The sequence below is a fragment of the Polistes dominula genome, unplaced genomic scaffold (genome assembly GCF_049000335.1).
Source record: "Polistes dominula isolate Pdom_NZ unplaced genomic scaffold, Pdom_raw_medaka contig_77, whole genome shotgun sequence".
Taxonomy (NCBI): Eukaryota; Metazoa; Arthropoda; class Insecta; order Hymenoptera; family Vespidae; genus Polistes; species Polistes dominula.
In genome coordinates this window covers 4,138,943-4,161,248 of record NW_028301152.1, presented here as the reverse complement: position 1 = coordinate 4,161,248, position 22,306 = coordinate 4,138,943, and the positions used below count along the sequence as shown (strand labels likewise).

Here is a 22,306-nt window from a genome sequence, read left to right as displayed (position 1 = left end):
TTTCATTTCATATTTATAATTTATTAAAATAATTTATCTGTCAGGTATTTTATGTTTCGACACAAAAATGAATTTACTAATATATTTGAAATTTTATATATCTTTTTTAGAAAACATGTGTACGTGGTACCAATGAAACGATGCGTTCAAGGTTTCTTGTTCCGTGGTTGTCAAAAGATCTGCCCACCATATTACGATCCAGTTTGTGGTACCGACGCAATGACATATAGCAACGAATGTTTCTTGGAAATAGAAAATTGTCGTAGCAGAAGCCTCGTTTCTAAAAAGTATCACGGCGTTTGTGGTCAGCCAACGGAAGAACCGAAAAATTATTTGTATTAATTCGACGATCAAAATGATTCAAGGAAAAAAAACAAAAAACAAAAAATGAAAAATAATAATAGTTATAAAAATATGTTCCAGGTTACATCGAACGAGATCGATCGGCGAAACGATACTAAATGAAAAAATCGTTCTTGAAATCTTTACAATACGATACGTTTCGTCGATCGATCTTAAATATATGCGAATTATCGCGCCTCGTCTTTCGAAAAATGTTGCTTCGAGTAATTCGACGATGTGTATAACGCGTATATTAATCTTTAAGAAAATTTCAAGGCACCAAGTGTCATATTTAATAACGAAAATCAACAATTTACTCGTGCGCGACGAAATCGGTCGATTTAATTATTCGATGTCGTTCGATGAATTTCCAAAAAGAAAATCTTTATCGATTAATACTAATACGAGCTTGCCAAGAGAAGACGATCAATTCCATAATATTTATAATCTTGCCAAGTTTATAGATACATATTATCGTTGAAAGCTGGTAGATAATCGACTTCGAATAGGATTGCTATATTATAATAATTATCCTACGTCGAATCTATCGTTTAAACGATTTGTTACGAGCGCATCCGTGAATCCGTGAAATTAATAAACCCTTAATGCGTGTATATGATTGCAAAATTAAAATATATTCTAATCAATGTGCACAATTATAGTTTTGTATTTAAATTAATATTTTTCAAAAAGTATTGTAATTACGATGAGATATAACATTTTCAATATTTTTTTTGTAATAGATAAATATTATATGAGAAGTAAACTATATATATATATATATAACCATCTCTAAACAAAAAAATTAAAAAGAAAAAATCATGCATTTAAGAGGTTACAAAAAATTTATCGATTGTTTTGAAAGACTATCGATATTATGCTTGTCGATGTTAAAAATGTAATTAAAATAAGATAGAAATAATTCGTCATCTTGGGTGATTCACGAACGCGATCAAATATCAAAAAGTATCTTTCGTCATTCTCTTTCCCTACTCCGTCTTACCCCTCATATTTATTTCACACGTATCGTGCTTCAGCGTTATTCAGATCTCTCGCGACGAACAATCACGACGTGCCAAGATTGACGAAGAATCGTGCGAGGAAGGATCAAGAATCGCATATAAATACGTAGGCTTCTAAACCGATTTCGCATTAGCGAAAAACATAGAATCATTATATTATTTATATTAGATTCTCTTAGCGTTCTTTTAATTATAGAAAATCATTATTATTTATTCTACCGAAGATATTTTTCTCTGCCACTCTTTATAAGTTTCTTTATACATGATTTTTTTTCCTATGTATGCATATACACATACATATATACTTTTAGGTACATACATTTATACATACATATATACATACATAGATACATAATACATAGCTATATGTCTCTTGTTCTAAACAAAAAAAGTTCTTTCTTTCTAATCGATCTAATAACGTAAACAGTTAATATGTTTTCCGAAATAACGAGAAATAATAAAATAAATTTTTCAGTTAACAAAACTTTCTGATGATAATGCGATGTGTGTTCATACTATATAATTAATATTATATAATATTATTATTAATCATTATCGTGTCTTTAATTTATTTTATCGAACATGCGAAGATCCTTTTTTGTATCGAAACTAACATTGTACACGCTTGTCAATAATAAACCATATACGTATATTTTAAGATACTAAGGGATTTCCATAAAGGCTATATTCTATAGGAAGTTATAAGCTTCTAAATACTTACTCGCTAATTATCCGTTAACGTCTATCTTATATTCTTAAATTACTTTAGAAATAATCAGAAAATTGTGTGTCAAAAAGGTATTAAACATATATACTTTAAATACATAAGTATCAATTTAAATAAGGAAACTTGATATTCGATATGTAAGGAATTCCTTTTAATCGTCTTTATCGATTAGGAAATGGCGAGTTAAACTATGAGTAAAATCTTTCAAATAAAACTAAATTCGATTATAATTTTTTATTCCATAAAAATGGTTACGACGACTTATATTTTTTTAAATTCTTTAACAAATTAAATTACATTAATCTTTAAAAAAATAAACGTAATATCGATAAAGAAAATTGGCGGAAGTCGTTCAAACATGATACTTGCTTCGCTTGTAAGTTGATAGACAGCGCCACGTATGTCGGCTAGCTAAGACACATACAGGTGGCGTCTCGGTGCACCTATATTGACAGGTGCCGAAAAAACATGGCGCTCAGTGTTTACGACAACTGATCACTGCCGATCGAAATCGCGCAATCGTCGTATATTCTTCGTTACTTTTAACGCGTTTCGTTTAACCAATTGGTGCTTAAATGTCAATTCTTAATTATTCGTAATAATAATAGATTCATTAACGAGACTGTTTAAAAAGGTGCCGAAAGATAATTTCATACGATACGCGTGGCTCTCTTCTTGAAAACGGCGAGATCAGGTGGTGCGAGGATATCATCGACGAATCAAAAGGAAAGAAGAAAGAAAAAGATCTTTCGAGAGAGAAAGAGAGAGAAAAAATAAGAAAGAAAGAGTTGTTAATTCAACGCTGAACATCAAGAACAATTGACGAGTTATCGTAAGTAATAATTATAAGTATACAATATATTCTTGTCATTTTGTGTTTCTATTTGTCAAATTTATTGTCGATAAAGTGTCGTTGATATATATTGTCTATATAAAAGGAAGGGGTTTAACATGAGCGTAGCAAGAACGGCGGGAGAGGCCATCTTTAAGTGTCCCCGTAGTAAGAACGAAACCCGTGCCGGCAAAAGAGAAGACGAGAGTGAGAGAGAGAAAAGTGAGAGATTACGCGAATCGTGTTACATAAAACGTTGTTGCTTCGGCCTTCTCGTTACATCGTTCGACGTTCGGCCAACGAACGTTTGTCGTTTTATATTTCTCAAGGACAAGTTTCTCTCTTTTTCTCTTTTTCTCTTTCGTTATCTTCCTGTGTGATTTTTGATGTTATTTACCTGGAACCAAATGAACATCTGCAAACTTTCTTGTGTTCCTGTTTCTCAAGTATGTATATCTATGCGTTAGTATATGCAATATTTTCTTTCATAACTGTGCTAAATATTTATCTTTTCCTTCGTGTTAAATGATTATTTACATTTTACATTAAGATTAAATGATCGATACTTTTTGATATGACAAATTATGATCATATCAAACATATTCGGTTTATATTAATCAATTTTATTTGGACCCAATTTTACTTCTCGAAATGGCGCGAATATTGATTTCGAAGGAGACCAATGACCTTTTTATTATGTATGCTACTTTTGAGAGTCGATGAACTACGTATATATATATAGGTATATAATATTTTAAGATACTTCTTCGGTAAGAATATAAATATTTCTTTTCTCGTCTTACAATAAGATTTAAATTTATTCTTCGAGAAATCGATACTTTCTATGGCCGCATTGCGCGATTCTTAACTCATCGAGCGTACTCAATGGCGCGTATTTTGAATTTTATGGAATGCCGATTAATTTTTATAAATTTAACCTTCTATATATACTTGCATGACTTTAACCTTTTGCACTCGAAGTTTTGATTACTCATATTACTAGTTACTCGAAGGGATTTCAATTAAAAAAACATATTCACATCTATGCAAATGAGGTGTATGTAACAAGAAAGTAGTTGTTTCTTATTGTTTTTAAAATAATAGATGTAGGTTTCAAGTATCAAGAAAAATGCATTTACTATGAAATAAGTTAAAGATTATATTTTAAAATGCTAGTTAATTAGTTATGTTACTATGTGTTGTTATGTTTATTATTATAGAAACTTCTCTCTTATATTAGAAAAAAAAAACTATTTCATACATGTATCCAGCTAGAACAAATTATACAGTTACATACACAATACTTTCCTGGAAAGATTTAATTTGCAATTTGTTAGAAGAATAAATGAAGTTTAATAGAGTAGAATAAATAAAGATTTATTTTTGTCATTATATTATGAACTGGAAATTATTTGTATTTAAATAAAGATTCCTTCGAGGTAGAACCCTCGAATGCAAATGGTTAAAATTTCTATGTCGGTATTTTTCTGTGCTCAATTTAATTTCAGCCCCGTTTTTCTACCCTCGCCCTAATTTAGCGTACACATCTTGTGTTGTAATTTCTTTTTGGTAATCAATAAGATTCTTTGTAAGTTTTGTCAACTCTACTTGTAAATATCGGAGTAAATCTAATACCTTTGACAATTTTTCATTTATTGTTATATTTACAGATCGATATTGAGTATTAATATGTGCTATTTATATTGATGTAAGAAACAATTTTTTATTAAAAAGACTATAAAGAACATAACACGACGATTTATCTAATTATCATTAAGGACAGTTTTGATAAATTCGAACTATCTCAAATGTCCTTGATTATATATACGTTTAAGTTGAAGATAAACGTGGATAATAGAAGTAGCTCAAATTCCTCGCTTGATCGATTTAATTTATTGTGCTCATCGAAGGATGCTGCCAAGGAGTTACGAATCAGCGATTCTTCGCTTTTATATATCAATAGAAAAAGAAAAAATATATCAATGAAAGATATTATTGAGGACCTGCTTGAGGACTGTTAAACAACGATTGCTTATTATTTAATGTTTTAAATTTATTTGTGAAAACATAATTTATATTTATATATTATTATATTATCATAATATACTTATACTAATATAATCTATATTTGTGTGTGTGTGTGATGTAAATTATATATATTTTTAGTTAAAAACAATTAGAGAAACAAAAAAGATTATGCAAGATAGTTAAAAATTTAGATATCTGTAAGAAAGAAAAAAAATAGATAAAATAATAGGAAAAATATTTTCATATTTATAATTATTATAACATTATATTCATTATAATATGATTATTATTATTATTATACTAGTCCAATACAAATTGGATCAATGGACGAAAAATATCTCGTACCATTTCTACCAATCAAAAATATTTGCAAGTCAGTTAACTTGAAGATTCTTTTTATCTGATTTAATCTTCCTTTTTTACTTTCTTTTCTTTCTTTCCTTTTGATTGATTCAGTTTAAATTGTTCCCTTTTCTTGATCGCTCGAATGTAGATAACTTCTTGTAGTACCTCAAGAAAATATATTTCGGTGTTCTGTGAAGGAAAAAAAAAGAGAAAAACAGAGGGGAAAGAGAAATTGTGCTTGTGTGGTATATGTTTGATCATTTTATCTTTGCTTTTTCACGCCGCCATGGTTGCTTTCTTAAAATTTGCTTTAGTAGATAATCGTGATACAAGCTACCGTACGAAGTTGAAAGAATCTCATGATAACGCGAGAAGCACAACGAACGAACGAATACTTCTTTCAACTTTATCCAATCTGGTTTTTCTTGAATATTTATGTATGTATGTTTGTATGTTACGAAGTTATGTAGAAATAGTAATCTTCAACAATTATACATATTTATATGGGATTTAAATGTCTCTCGATGGATGAATAAATCTTGAAGGATCTCTTGAAATCTTTGAAAAATATTACGAATTAGAACTTCTATAGTGATTGATAACAGCATTCGATGATAACATGAATTAATTATTAATTCTTTAATGTATAATTTTATTTTTTATTTTGTAAGCAAAAATATATATATTCGATATAAAAATCTGTATGAAATTACCGGATAATTCAATAAATATTTCAGAATTTATACAGTTAAGTTTTCAATACTTTTTAGGATAACATGGAACATAGTCCCTATTTTATAACATTAAACGTTTCTTTTTTTGTCCAGTATTTTGAGGAACATATTTACCGAATAAAACAAGCGAAAAATTTTATATATTAGTGTATTTGACAATATAATCTTGAAAACGAAATTTTTTGATAAAGGTTTTATTTAATAGAAATTCTGAATTTTTGGTAAAAGGGAATAAATTGAATATTTTCGAATGTAAGAAAGCAATTTAGCTAAGCCTGGAATTTTGGAAAATTCATTTAGGAAGTTAAATAAGTAATTAAAATCTTTCTTCATTTTTGGAAAGTCTTAGTTAGCTATCTTTCTCTCGGTAACCTTCGTAATAATATATTAAATTATAATATATTTATTAAGGCGTTATCCAATTTTATTATGTGTGGCTTTCATTAAAAATTTAAATAAACAATATAATTACTGTTTCATAGTGTGTTGTTATAAAATGTAATAGAAAAATGGTACACGATTTTAATGTGCTAAAAGAAAAATGGTGAAAAAAAACTAATGAAACTGGTAGAAACGTAAAATTCTATTTTTGTCGAGATGAAAAACATTAGAATAGACAAATACATCGTAAATATGCGAAAAGAAATTGTTTTTATGCGACAGGAATCTTGAGATAAGAAGAAAAAAAAATAATAAATAAGAAAGAGAGAGAAAGAAAAGAATGCAAGAAAGAAAGAAAGAGTGAGGACAATATTGCACACGAATATTTTTTCTTATGTAGCTGCATTTTCTGACGTAGTCCAATATGCGATGTCATGTAACAAATGCGAATGGTTCGTTCCTTCCGCAACGGGATTACGTTATTGATGCAGTATGTCGTGCCAAGGCGAAACGAAGTGGCGTGTGATGTAAGGCCGACGAGAGAGAAAGAAAATGAACAAAAAATAAAATCATCCTCAAAGGATTTCTTTCTCACGAATCGATTTTTTTTTACCACAATCGTACAATCCATTTTATTATCATTTAATCGATCATTATTTCAAGATATATGAAAAATACAATTGCACAAATATTTACAATCAAAAATTTAATGGATTTTTATATTTTAAAAATATGTAATAAAGACATAAAAAGAATTTATAAATTTTTGTGTAATAAGCAAAATCCATTGAATTTTTGCTTCTTTTTTTTTCAGTTTTAAATATTTTCCTTCCATTCGTCTTCTTTCTCAATGTTTTATTTTTTTTAATGTTATTTTTCTTTCTCCGAGGTAATATTATATTTTGCATTTTTTTAATTAACCCATTGCCGCAAATGACGGCTATAGCCGTCCGATCTTCGTATTTCTAAGCACGATCGTCAAATTAAAAGTGTGCGGCAACGTGTTAAATTTCTTTTACGATTAAATCATTTAATTTTTTTCTTCATTTTTTATCATTTTATGGACAGTAGTAGGGACATCTTGGTAAATTCTAACTCACTTGAAATTTGAAATCATGTTCTGTCGTTTTCTATTTGTTAGTTTTTTTACTTTCTTTCTTTCTCTTTTTTTTTTTTTTTTGTTCTTTGTATATCCAACGTGCAGTTCTTCGTTGCATTCTGAATATGCTTTCGCCAATAAACCTCCTTTCCACAAGTTTCATCTCGTGTATTTCTCTTTCTTTTTTTTGTTTATAATCATTTGTAGGCCTATTTTCAGTGGTTCATCGCTTTTTAATAGACCAACAAGGGAAGTGCAAGGTCTTGCCCTCACGGATTTTGTTCAAATTTTGTACGATAATAGATTTTGCTTCCCTGTTCACGAATATACAGGGTGGCTCACCACATTTTACCACTTCGATTTACGTTTTTATTATAACGCGTAGAAGACAATGTTTCACATGGAGTTGAATGGCTTTAAAAGGGGCTCATACTGATTGTACTTTTTATTTTTTAGGTGGACGTATCAAGGACATATGAAGGTCATTAATGTTTTTTTAAATGGAGTCATATATTTTTTATTGCATCATCTGATGCTCTTACATATTATTTACAAAAAAGTATTAACCTATTTATGTAAAAAAATTATTACTTTAGGAGATATTTTAATTTTTGTCTATTTACAAAAAAGATTCAATATGGCGACCATTTGCATCAGAACACTTTCTGAATCGAGAAATTAATGACTCATTAACGTTTCTTAATGTATCTTATGTTATTTCCTTGCACTCATTGACGATACGATCCCTTATATTGGCCATTGTAGTCGGAGGCTCAGCGTAAACTTTATTTTTTAAGTATATGGTTATATATTTACCCTGTATATGGTTATAGGGGCCACTACTCAATAATTTTTTAAATATTTGCAATTTTTGAATATTCTATGAATATTATTTTTGAATATTATACGAATATTATTTTTGAATATTCTATGAATATTATTTTTGAATATTATATGAATATTATTTTTGAATATTATATAATTATTATTATTTAGCATCTTTAGCATTTTTAATTGCAAATATCTAAAAAATTATTGAGTAGTAACCCCTATAACTATATATATTCATTAACGGGGAAGAAAAATCTATCCTCTTACAAAATTTGAACAAAATCCGTGAGGGCAAGACCTTGCACTCCCCTTGCAAGTAAAATTTTTCTATTGACACGGTGGAAACCTCGCTTTTTTCTGGATCTCCATTTCTTTTTTTGTCTTTCTTTTTACGCGAGAAAAACGAGTACGATTATTCGCAAATGAGTCGGTTTGATGATGCTACATAACCACGTTATATCACGTGTATAAACAGTGTATACGTATACATGCATCCATGCAAATAACTTCGTTATTGGTTTTATCGAATTTATATCGTGATCGTTAAAATTGGATACAAAAAAAAAAATCATACATGAAATTAGGCAAAGAGAATAACATTTAACCATTTAACGAAATATTGTTTTTATTTATTCCTATTTATTATATGATTATACGTACGAAAAACTATATTAGTATAAAATATAATATTATTATTAATTTAATAATTATTATCTAGTCATTATCTATATTTAAATAATGATTAATAAATATATCATAAATTAATTGAGTAATAATTAAATAAATAAATATATATCTCTAACTTGAAACTGACTTGCTATCCTAGTTCGCACTTTTTTTTTATATAATATATATAATATTATATAATTACATAGTTATAATATATAATAATATATAATAATATATAATATTATATAATTTATAATTTTATATAATAATATAAATAGTACATATTTACAATAAATGTTCATTAAAAGTGTACACTGTTACACTTATTAGATTCTTATTAGAAAACTATTGATGTAGTGTATTTAGTATGAAGAAAATTTAGAAATAAATATATTATTAGCGTTTTCTATACATTATTTTTATATTTAATTCAATTGTTATAAATGAAGCTTCCAAATTAAACTCATGTAATTAAGGTATACTAACCTATTTATTTATAAATTTTGCTTTATTTTAAACACAATATAACCAGTTTTCAAGCAAAGTTTTAGTAACCTTAACCGGTGTATAATTTTAAGGGATACTTACTGTATAATTTTATTATACTTTATTAATTAGAAAGTTTCATTTTGGATAATGATGATAACAAGCGTCAAGAGTTGTAAAATCTACAAAAAAGAAAACAAAAGAAAATGATATGGAACAAAAGGTATAACCTTTTTTAATATTCCGAACTAATTAATGAAACGGATTACTCTTCATTACTTGAACAAACAAATCAAAAGTTCTACTTCTTTATGAGTCTATTTACATGAGTATAATGGCTAGTTTATTTCTCGTAGCATAAAAGAGAGGTAGAGAGATAGAAAAGAGAGAAGTATATATATATATATATATATCGTTTTTTATTAATTTAGTTCTTACTACTCAGCGAATGATTATGCAAGTACATTAAACGGTACGAAAATAAGATAAGGTATAACATTGACTTCAAAAGATCGGTTTTTTCTTCTTCTTTCTTTTCAAATTTGTTCCATTACTTGAATGAAAATTTATTAGTACCTAAAAGCTAGAAAAAAAAAAAAGAGGAAATCGATTAATGCGAACTTTTTCCCGTCCGTCGTGAATTTTCCGCAATGCGGATAACGTGAAACGAAGTATTCTGACCGGCTAAAAATATTTTTACGAAGAAATTTCATTGTTTTTGCAAATTTCATTTTTCGACCGTTTACATATTGCTGGAAAGAAAAATATAATTATTTTTAAGCTTGTTATTTTTGTAATTTTTCTTTCTTTATGAATTTTTTTTCTTTTTTTTTTCTTTTTTTGTTAACTTTTTTAAAAGCAAGAATATAAGAGAAAAGAAAGAGTTTCGCAAAATATTTTCAGAACTCTATCGATATTCTTCTCATTGGACCATCACATGTATAGCCTGAATTTAATGGTCCGTATCTCTTAAAAATTTATAGCGCGTATAATCGAAGTCTCATGTTAGAAAGATGTTCTTTTTTACACTGCACGTTCAATTTGTGGTTTCCTCTTGAAAGTCTTTATGATCGATTCGGCTAAAAATTTTACCGATTTTCCTTGTTTTTTCATCGATGATTTTGCAAAATGAAAAAAGTAAACCACGAAATTACTCTGATGTTAAAACTGTAACGTGCGTAGATATTGAAACACTATGACACATTTTGGTCACAATTTTAACAAGTTGTTACTTAATTAATTCATTGTTTTCTTTAAAGAGTCCTAAACCGATACGTTTCAAACTTTTAATTTATATCGAAAAAAAAGAAACTAGCATTAACATCGAATATCTTTCAATCTAAAATGATTGATAACATACAAAAAAAAAGTACATTTTTTATTTTATCAAGCAAATCAAATTTAAAAATCGCTTGTATCATTCTATTGTATTAACACACAAACTTGATATTTTCAAAATCTCGTTTCACTTTCCTCCAGTCTTCTTGCAGAAAAAAATTAATTTCTCTTCTAGTGATAATTCCAAAAAAAAAAAAAAAAAAGATTAAAAATAGATTAAAAGCGAAAGATGTTTAGTAAGTTTAATTAAAAAATTTGAGCATGAAAGTAAAGATTTTTGAGCTGTGTATAGGAATCAGGATGGCGAGTTGTACAACTGGAAACTCGGTATTACGCCTACGTGCGTACGCTCGGTGTCACAGCGGTTCTCACGCGTTTCCGGTCACGCGATTGTCCGACGCTCGATTAATAGCCCACGTTTGTTGTTCATTGATGTCGAATAACCAAACGGGAAGTTACAATCACGATTTTTATGTTGCATCCTTTTGATATTTTTCTATTTGTTTATATATATATATATTTTTTTTTACTTATTTATTTAATTATTTATTTGTCCTTTTATGTTTCTTTCTATTCTTAGCGTGTTTATACTTGTATTTTCTTTTCTATTTTTTTTTTTTTGTTTTTGTTATATTATCGTACAATGACTCGTATATCGAGAATAGAGAAGGAGAAATGGAACTCGCGACGCGACTTTTCGTTATCACGAAGCGCTTGGTAGCGCTCAAGCTTTATTTTCATACTCGAAACCGGAAGCTCGCAGACAACGCGCACCTACCATTGTCATGGTCCACAATGTTTGTCCTCTGCGATAGATCTTTTTATCTTATCTCAACGTTTTTTTTTTTATATCCTCATTAGCTTGTTATTCTTCAACCAAAAAAATGCTGCTTCTCGATTAATATTATAATGCTTTTGATCATATCTGTAAGTAATAATAACCAAAGTAATCTTTTTTTTTTTTTTTTAATTCTTTTAATTTTGTCTTTAAATAATTTTATGCCTAATTATCATCTTACATTAGATTTACATTTAATCCTTTACACTCGAAGTTATATTTTTCATTTTACATATTATCAACAATTTACAAAGCAATTTCAATAGAAAAAAAAAATAATATTCACGTATTATAAATAAATGACATATGCATAGTTAAAAGAAAAATCATCGTTGATATATGTTGTAAACTGAATTCAATTTGTTGCAGTTTTTAATTTTTTTTATTGTCTCCGTAGCGGAGCCCTCGAGTGCAAAGGGTTAATAATTATCTAATAAAATGTAACGATATTGCAATGAAAGAAAAACAATTTTTTCATAGATAAAAATTTACATAAGTTTGCTTTAATTTGGTTTAACGTTTTTACACTTTATATTGAATTTTATTTTGTTCAAGGTAATTTATTTGAGTTTATAATTCTTTTACTTTTTTTTTTTTAAATTAGTTTCCCGTCATTAGTTACTTAGTTTAAATTTGATTTGAATTGACTAAATATTGTATTTTTATCGTATTTCAAGAAATAAAATCACAATTTGATTGTAATACTCATTTTACATGGCTTTTCTGTGTTGTTTTTTCTTTTTTTTTTTTTTTTTTTTTTTACACCGAGCACGTTCGATCTGTATAAAATAAATTCAATGTATGTCCATCGAGGGGGTTCTTTTCTTTTCCTTTCATTTGGAAAATTCTTTTTTGCACGTACGTGTGGAAACATTATTTAAACTTTTCACGATACATTTATATTTCAAAAAAGTCCGTAATAGAGTTTGCATCGATCCTTTCATTTCGAATTTTAAAACGGCAGTGCATCGAATCTTATTTACGTATTTATTAGTCTTGATGAAAAAAAAAAAATAAGAAAGAAGGAATAAGGTGACGGAAAATAAAATAATAACAATGAAAGAAACAACCGTTCAACAAAAAAAAAAAAGGGAACAACTTTCATTTCGAACAATAGAGATTATCAACGGGGGTTCAAGAACATGGACGTGAACGTGAACACGCGTTTGCGCTCGCGAGCACACACTTCCCGTGGAAATAATTTGCTAGAGAGTTCGCGGTGGCTCGTATGAATTACCAAGATGATATCAGTCATTTTGCCACGGTAATTAACGCCGTACCCGTTAGAAGGAGAAGGAGAAACATCATACAAGCATACATATATGCTACTTGTGTATGTATATACAGAGTGTTTCATCTAATTCAAACCCTAATTTGAAATACAATATCTTCGTTACTTTTGATAATACGATAATACTTTAATTGAAGATATTGTTTGGATCAAAAGAAGTAATATTATTATTATTGTTATTATTAATTCTATATTAATCTCCAATTTGTACATTTGAAATACAATATATTCGTTATTTTTGATAATTTAACAATATTTTAATCGAAGAAATTATTCAGATCAAAGGTAGTGATATTTTCATTAATGAAGGAATTTATATCAAGTTTATTAGTTGCAAAATTTATAGATGTTTATTAATATTTTTATTTTAATTATGTTATAATTTAATTAAAAAAAAACAAATTCACGGATACAAATTTGCCAATTATTAAATATTCTTGAAAAATAAAAAATAGCTTTGGAAAAAACAAAAAAGACTAATATTTATTTCGATAAAGAATATATTTTTAAACATATTTAAAATGATACACATTAACTTCGACACATTTGAACCTAATATTCTCCCAATGTTAGAAGACATGCGACAAAGAATTCTATGTGCATGTTTGTTATCGTTCCAAAAGTGATAAAAAGAACAAAGAAATCGTTCATTAAGCCCATCCGAAAATGTATTCAAGTTAATATCGTAGAATTCGTCTTTTTATAAGTCATAATATTATGAAAATAAAAATATATCAATCCATTTGGAAACTTTGAAATATTTACAAAAATTCAAATTTCCAAAAATGCATATATTAAGCAAGATATTGCTTCTTTCGAATAAAACAATTTCTTCCTTTAAATATAGTCTTTTCTATAAAATTTTAACAGTGATATTTTCAACAACGATAGTAATATTAATGATTTATCGTTTAAAATTTACAAGGAATACAAAATAATGCAATTCAAAAAGAAAACAATTAAAATAAATAAATAGAATTACATTAACACATTATATGTAGGACACATACTAATATGCACATATATTTTTTTCAAGACGTTTTTTAAAGATAGATCGTTAGTTTTTAAACGGTATCACACTATATTATTACATTACTATATTTTAATTATATTTATATTATATATAAATATAATATTATAATTATATTAATTAATAATTATATTATTATAATTAATATAATGTATATTATTATTATTACCACGGTTTAAAATATTATATAAATAAAATATATTTTATAAATATTTTTTAAAATCCTGTAATCAAATCAAAAATATCCCGTATACAATATGTTAACGATTGAATAACATAAAATAAAATGAAACATATATATTTTTAAAATTACAATTAGATAACATACAATCTTGTATATTTCAATTTTTATTCTATCGATTTTTATTTGTATTTGAAGTATTTATATTAGATGAAACACCCTGTACATACATACACACATACATATGTAGTAAGTATAATATGCATAGGTTTAAACATGTGAACATTACCAGAGCACGTCGGCTTGTCTTCTTTAACTTTCTGACCGAACATCCACTAAGAAAGACGGAAGCACGATTAATTTCCACTTCCATTAATCACGAATACGTTCTCCTTCTCAACATGACGAAGAAGAAAAACGAAACTAGAGAATGAGAAAGAGAGAAAAGATCTTTAATTACGCATTGTAATAATCTGATGCTTATTGGCGAATATTCCATATGACTATAACATGAGGAGCATGAACTCTATACGTTTGCACGTTCGATATGGATCGAGTGATTAATATCGTACACATTTCATTTATTTCCAGTCCTTAATTACGGTATACGAGAAAGGAATAATTATAGGGGATTATTTTATATATAGTAAAGTCATTGGATTTTATACTCGTCAATGATTATCCTAGATAACTAAGGACATCAATTATGTTTTTCTAAAGATTATATTATTAATGATATATACTCGTAATATAAACTACTAGTTAATTAATAATGCGTCACAAATTTTATCAAACGTGATATACTAGGTGCAACTATAAATTCGATCTCTTGATATTAAATTCGTTCTATCAAAATCGTCACCTTTTTTTCATCAAGGAATTTGACAGTTACCTGAAAAATGGACCACAATCATCGAAAATAATGAAGACTATTTTGAAGTATAACACATGGATGATTATAAATAAATACTAAAATTGATCTAAAAAGCGTCGAATTAATTGCTACATCTAATACGCATGCATATTGAACTTATTATATCAAAATTTGTAATATATGTTAAACTTTTTTGTTACACGGTATTTTGACAAAAACAAAAGTGTTAGATCTGTTTTAATTTTTAATCATAATAAAGGAAAAATAATATTTATTACTGAATAATTATAATTATTTGTTTATATATATAGTTAAATATATAGTTAAAAATATATATATATTATAATAATGTAGAATAATGAGATTTATTTTTTAATATCTAGCGCTGAAATTTGTTACACTATATATATATATATCTTATTTCTATAATAATTTCATAATGTTTATTTATTGTTATTGTACAATAATAAGAGGTAGTTTAAAGTTTAGTATAGTTGAGCGAGTTAACGTCTACCTTCTTCTCAGTTATCGTTCGACGAAAGAGAAAATCGACTTGTTTGATCCTCCAACTGTCCTACCCCACTTCTTTTACAAAGTCAGAATAAGAAAAAGGAAGGAACGAGAGCGCAACGAGTCTGTCTCGTGCAGCTATTCAGACATTCGAGCCACTTATTACGTTCGGACCCCTTTTATACTTATTCTTTTTCTTTTCTTATTCTTTTTCTTCTTCGCTTACCAGTTGAGAGAAGAGAATTTCTTCTATGTCCCAACCACTAGCCACCGTCACTACCATCATCAGTACCACAACTACTAGCAAGCTGACTTCCTTCTCCACTATATTTATTTTCGTTTCTCCCACGATCTTACCTGCCACCGTAACTCTTTTCTTCCTTTTCACTCCCCTTTTCATGACAACATATATGTATACATATATGTATGTATGTATACATGTATGTATTCTATATATATATATATATATGTGTGTGTGTGTATACGCGCATGCATTGTATGTATACACGTCTTCGTTTAGTCCTATAATATGTAAACTGGAGACTTTTTTCTAGAATGTTGGAAATTTCTTAAGCATTTGTCCTTTTGTATGTATACAAAACATTTGTAGATACAGAGTTCACCCTAAAAGTTAGTTCGTATTTATGTAATAAATTATTTTTTTGTGTTACGATCGTAAGTAGTACTTTAACAGATCATAAATATATTTTTGGAAGCGACTTTACATATGTAATAGAATAAACATTTGTTGAATTTTATTAAATTTGGCTCTGGAAAAAAAAATAATTAATACAAAATTCACAATTTTTCTTATATTATATACTTTACTTTTCTTGGGAATATAAAATGTGTTACAAATAAATAAATATTATTTATATAATTTTGTTTATTCAAATGTAGTAATTAATTATTTAGAATAAAAACTTTAAGATCAATCTAATATGTAGGATATGCTTACAAATGTTTAATAATATTTTATTATATATATTAAAAAATTCATTATAAATCAAATATCTCGTCTTTGTATTAGCAAGTATTAGCCAAAAGAGTAATATTTCGTTTTTATTTGTCTTGAAGTCTAATGGAAAGACGATATCTTGATAACTGAACGACTGAATCCACCTGCGTCTTTTGTAAACTTGCATCTATCGTTACATAGGAAGCCACGTAAGCTTTTTCTCTTCTTAATATTTTATTAAAATGAAGAAGAAGAAGTAGACTTATAAGTGTTAATAATATAATCAATTTAAAAAAAAAAACGTATTCTATTATTTACTAAATTCGGTAATAGATAGTCAGCGCAAAATGTTTATACAATATTATTAAAGTTATTCTAAATGTATTTGTACGTTTAAAAATTGTATATAAAAAACAGAATATATGCATATATATGTATATAAAAAAAAAATAAATAAATCTTTTTAAATATTAATGAAATAAACTTTATGCGCATATGGGAACATAAATAATGATTATTTTTTTCTTTTGTCGACTTAAATGGTACAGGTAAAAAGAAAATGATAAAAGTTTAAAAACCAATTAAGTTAGTAGTCACAGCGCAAAGGGATTTGTATGAATTTTTGCGTATATTTAACGACGTTAATATTTACGTTTTATGGCTTCCTTATATATACATACACATATACATATGCATATAAGGCAAAAGAACGCTCGAGGCTCAGAAGTTGGATCTCATAGAGCGAACGTTTTTCCATAGTGTATGTACATGCTCGAACGCGTTGCAACATATGCGTGCAAGCTGTCCAACTCAGACACTGTTCGCGAGTTCCTTTTATTTCACAATCAAAGGGATGCAAATGGTTCGCTTCAAAGTACGATCTTGGCCGTTACATTTCTCGGCTACTACATTTTATACGCTCCCTCATGTCATGTATTATCTTTTTCACCTCTCTCTCTCCCTCTCTCTTTCTCTCTCTCTCTCTCTCTTAACGTGTTTCTTTTATTAATGTTAACTAACATAAGTATAACCGAACGAGATTTGATCAATTTATATATTTTTCAAATTACTTTACATCCCCCATTAAATTTATTATTTCAATCATTCTTTCAAAATTTCAATGATCATTAGTAACGCATAATAAACTTTCAGAATTTAATTAGTTTTTTTTTTTTTAATGTTTGCTTTTATTACATATTTTTGCATATTACTTTGATTTAAATTCTCGTTTAATCTAATAAATAATAATTTTAATCAAAGAAATCAAATGAATTTTTTCCCAAATTTGTCTGTTGCATAATCAAGATAAATACTTTATAAGTATTTGTTGAATAAATTAAAACGTTTATTATATAAGATTTGTTAACTTTCTTCCAAGTTAAATTTCATTATATCATTCTTTTAATATGTAACGTAAATTTAAGAAGATAAATTTAATAAAAATTGAGAAAAATATTTGAAACATTTTGATTGGTCATTTAAAAAAAAAAAAAAAAAAAAAGAGAAGAAGAAAACCATTGTTGAGTTAGTTGACCTTATCCGGAAGGTTCAACGTTTTCCATATCATTATCAAGAACATCCTTTTCAGTACGGCGAGATCGCAAATTGGCGTAAAGTGCTCGCGCCTTGGTAACTTCGTCTTCGTTTTTTCTTTCTTGCTCTTATTCTTCTTCCCCTCCTCCCATTACCACATCTTTTTTTTTCTTTTTCGTCTGTTCGTTCCCTTCTTCGTCTTCTTTTACTATTCCCGCGTTGTCGCGGTTACGGTCATCGTGGGTGGTGGTTTATTTGCAGTGACTTAACCAAGAGGAGTATTGTCGCCAACTTGAAAAACTCGACGCGACCAAGTATCGTCGTGAATTCTCTTATACCTGGTGACGATAATCGATGAAGAATTTTCAAATACCAACAAGATCGATTTTACCACATTCTATTTCTATCAGTTTTTTTTTTTATTTTATTCTTTGTTTGTGAGAAAATCTAGGATTCTGTAGGGTCGAGTTATAGATCAATGACGTTTCTTTATAGAAAATTTCAAATGGAATTCAATTTCTATACGAATAATATAAGATTATTCTGTACCATCAGCTTTATTGTTAAAAGTTAATTGATTTCTATAATGAGAACTAATATTCTTTATAAACAACTTGAAAAATGTAAAAGATCATATTTTAAATGTAATTTTATGTTTTTCTTTTTTCTTTATTTTGAATAATATTGATGTTAAGGAGTATTCAAACAAATACAAAAGAATAGATAACAAAAAAAAGTTATACAATTTCAAAATACCAGTATGATTGATTTTACCACATTCTACTCCTATTTCTTCTTTTATTCCTAAGAAATTTATTCTTGCCTGTGGGAAAGTTTATGATTCTGTAGAACAGAGTTATAGATCGATGACGTTTCCTTTATAGAAAATTTCAAATAAAATTCAATTTCAGTTTGAATGACATACGATAATTCTAGTCTATGTTTCATTCGTTTCATAACTTCTTTTCTGATAAAAGTGAATTTATTTCTATAATTAATACCATATATATATATATATTATTTCTTCAATTTTACCTTAATTTTACGAATACAAATAATAATAATATTAAAAAATAATATATAAATACTTTTACTAATAATAGTAAAAATAAAAAATACAAAACTACTCAAACTTTTGCACGCAAAAATTTATGAATTTATTAATATCATGAATAAACTCTGACAGCATTTAAAAATAATTAAAAATTATATACAAATGATGTTTAATTTTGTATAAAATAAAATAGCAAAGTGATCTCATATTGTTTTAACTAAAGATCGACGATTTGTTAAAAAATGTGTACAAATTGAATAGACAATAAATAAAATAAAATTTATTATTATAAAATTATTATTTTATTATTTATATTTATATTATTATATAATATTATTTTATATTATTTATAATTAAATAATATAAATTAAAAACAAATAATATAAATTAAAGGTCTTTTTTTTCGATTGTTTTATTCATTTTGAAGGATTCTAGAAATGTCGGAAATGTGACAGACTGGATGAGAGATAAAAGTGCGTTGTGAAAGTCGATAAGAGAATTGTCCATGTGAGTTAATCACAAAAGAGAGAAAGAGAGAGAGAGAGAAAAAGGAACTGTGATACAAAGTGGATTCATTGGCGAGCTGATTTAAGCACGCGACGAACATTATTGCAAATGAACGGCAATTCTTGGCAGCCATCGATCGACCCTCGAAGCCACCTCGGCTTACTCGATGAGTCGTGATTCATTCGCGAGCTTTTCTGTCTCTTGGTTCTTCTTTAAGTGCTAGAATCACTTAAATTCGAGTGCTTCGACCATTCGTCCTCGAGTATCATCATGTATAATTCGTTCTCCTACTGTCTCGATTCTAACTATTATTTAAATGGAAAAATACTTTCAAAATGGTATCAAAGAAAAAACGAATAGAATTAATAAATAAAAGAATAAATGTTTCTATTACAAAATTTGGAAAATATAGTTATACATATTTCTAATTTGTTCGAAAATTATTTCAAATAATTATGAAAATTTATTATTCAATATAAGTAAGAGATAGTCTCTTTCGCAAGCAAATATATAATCGTTTAAATTAACATTTTTCAAAAACTTTGAAATAAAATGTTTCCCCTCATTGTATCTGCATCATCGCGTAGAAATGCTTATTATTATGACATTAAAAAATATATCCTATCACTTTTAAATATGATATATCTATTCGTCATAAATAAGAGATAGTTATAAAGTCTAACTTTCCACGGTACTTTGACTAATCTCAAAAAAATTGTTGAAATTCTTTGTACAGTAAAATGCAATAAAATTGTTCCGTAGGATTTAAAGATAATTAATGTTATAGGATTATGACGTTCGTTCTCATTAAAACGACATGGAGTATTATAATATTAAATGGTGATAAAGAAGGACAAAGAGAGAGAAAAAGAAAATGGTCAGGATGGACGGAAAGGATAAAAAATGTGGTTCGAGGTAAGATCCAATAGATTCTTGGAAGGCTCTCAAGCTATTAATCTTGGAAGCTTCACGTCATCGCTAATCGTCCCCTCGGCTTCGTTGAAAAGACGTTCGGTGGTAGTCCCTTGTTATCCCGTGTTATCGGGTAAGTCGATTTGAAGCGAATTCATCATTGTGCGATTATATACGGACCGCTTCCTTTCTATGGTCTAATAAATAATTAATCAACGTCCGCGATCAAGGCCGACGATTCCGCTGGCGTTTCCAACGCGTAACAAATCGCAACGCTGAGATTGCACTTTTGACCTTTCCTCTTCCCCCATGATTTCCATAAATGATCGAAATTATTTTCTTTAACGAATCAAAAGTTCAACTTTTGTTTTTATCATATTGATTCATGCGAAACTTGGATGATTATATGAGTAATGAAATTTATTCTTACGTTTAACTTCTAATTAATTGTCCTATATTTTTTACATACAAAAAATATACATTTTAAAATATAATAATGCAGGATATGATATATTAATAAAATGTTCATAATAAAATATAAAGTAAGATATATATATATATTGGTTCAGGTATTTATCAAATTATAATTTTAAATAGAAAATCTCTAATTAATACGTAAAATATAAATTGTTTCGTAACATTTGAATAACATTCATTTTAATTATAAATGAAAACGTAATTTATTCCTTTATTGAATATACGATTAAATTCAATGAATTTAAATTAATTAATTTTCATTGGAAATCAAAATTAGACGAATGATAAGTTAAAACTAGAAAAGAATCAAGACAATTGTACGTATACATTATGTAAGAGATAAATTTCAACAAAAGAAAATAATAAATGCTTAAAAAAAGTCGTTCATCTGCCTGAGCAGAAATGTTTTCATTTACATGTTCCCATGCATCGACGATACGACTGATATCGATAGAGGTATCGATGTATACGCATTCGAGAGGATCAAAACTTGCAGCCCTCGAGGTTTCTGAACAGCTGTGTTGACATACTCTCGCGACATGCAGCCATTACGAGTATATGAAACACAGCAGGAGATTAGAAAGAAAAAACAAGCAAAACAGAGACAGAAAGATCTCATTTCTCTCGATAATTTTTTTTTCTCCCTTATCATACTCTTCTTCGCTTTTGTTCTTTCGATATTCTATTCGTATGTGTGTGGTCCACATATTAAAACGACTTTGATATGATGGAAAAAGGGAAAGAGAATCGAATCGTATATTTATTTGTTCTCATATCAAATTCTCATAAAATATACAATAAGCGAGGAAGAATAAAATATTTTGTGTGCTTACAAATGTGACATTATTTCCTTTTTAATAATTTTTGTAATTACAATACAAATTTTTAAAGTAAATTTATATAACTTTACCAAGATTGATAAATGACCTATTGGTAAAAATAATAGGAAGATTGCTTTATAAATAAACGGAATACAAAAACCAAATGTTTATCATACTTACATTAGTGACCACCAAATATTTTTTAGGGACACTGTAAGGATAAAAATCATTTTAATCTTAACTTGGAAATAAATCTAAATTCTGTTGAGAAGAGAATAGATAGGGAAAGAAAGAAAGAAAGAAAGAAATAAAGAAAGAAAGAAAGAATGCAGTAGAGAAAATTCATAAGTTTATTTATGAGATGATTCACTAAACTTTCATGTCTCTATATCAAAAGACATTTTACTTCTAAGAACTCTGTTAGTAATGGGATATATATTTTCAAAATCATAGATCTCTCTTTCCCTTTCTTCAGATAGTATGTAT

The 22,306-nt window shown here is 27.5% G+C and overlaps 2 protein-coding genes across 6 annotated transcripts in view; both read left to right on the top strand.

Moving 5' to 3' along the window:
* Window positions 1–2,022, top strand: part of LOC107064084 (agrin) — a 51,682-nt gene extending 49,660 nt beyond the window's left edge. For all 4 annotated transcript variants that reach the window (XM_089178270.1, XM_015316374.2, XM_015316373.2 and 1 more), the window contains one exon: window positions 111–2,022. In XM_089178270.1, the coding sequence (XP_089034396.1) occupies window positions 111–342 (232 nt within the window). In that variant the 3' untranslated portion in view covers window positions 343–2,022. The remainder of the gene's footprint in view (window positions 1–110) is intronic.
* Window positions 2,023–2,533: 511 nt separating this feature from the next.
* The window catches only part of Fak (protein tyrosine kinase 2 Fak), an 81,267-nt gene continuing 61,494 nt past the window's right edge, over window positions 2,534–22,306 (top strand). The window contains exon 1 of one of the 2 annotated variants that reach the window (XM_015316369.2): window positions 2,534–2,923. The gene's annotated coding sequence lies outside the window, so the exon portion shown is untranslated. Of the gene's footprint in view, window positions 2,924–3,038; window positions 3,370–22,306 lie in introns of those variants that run through there. The other variant, XM_015316370.2, reaches the window with a different exon arrangement.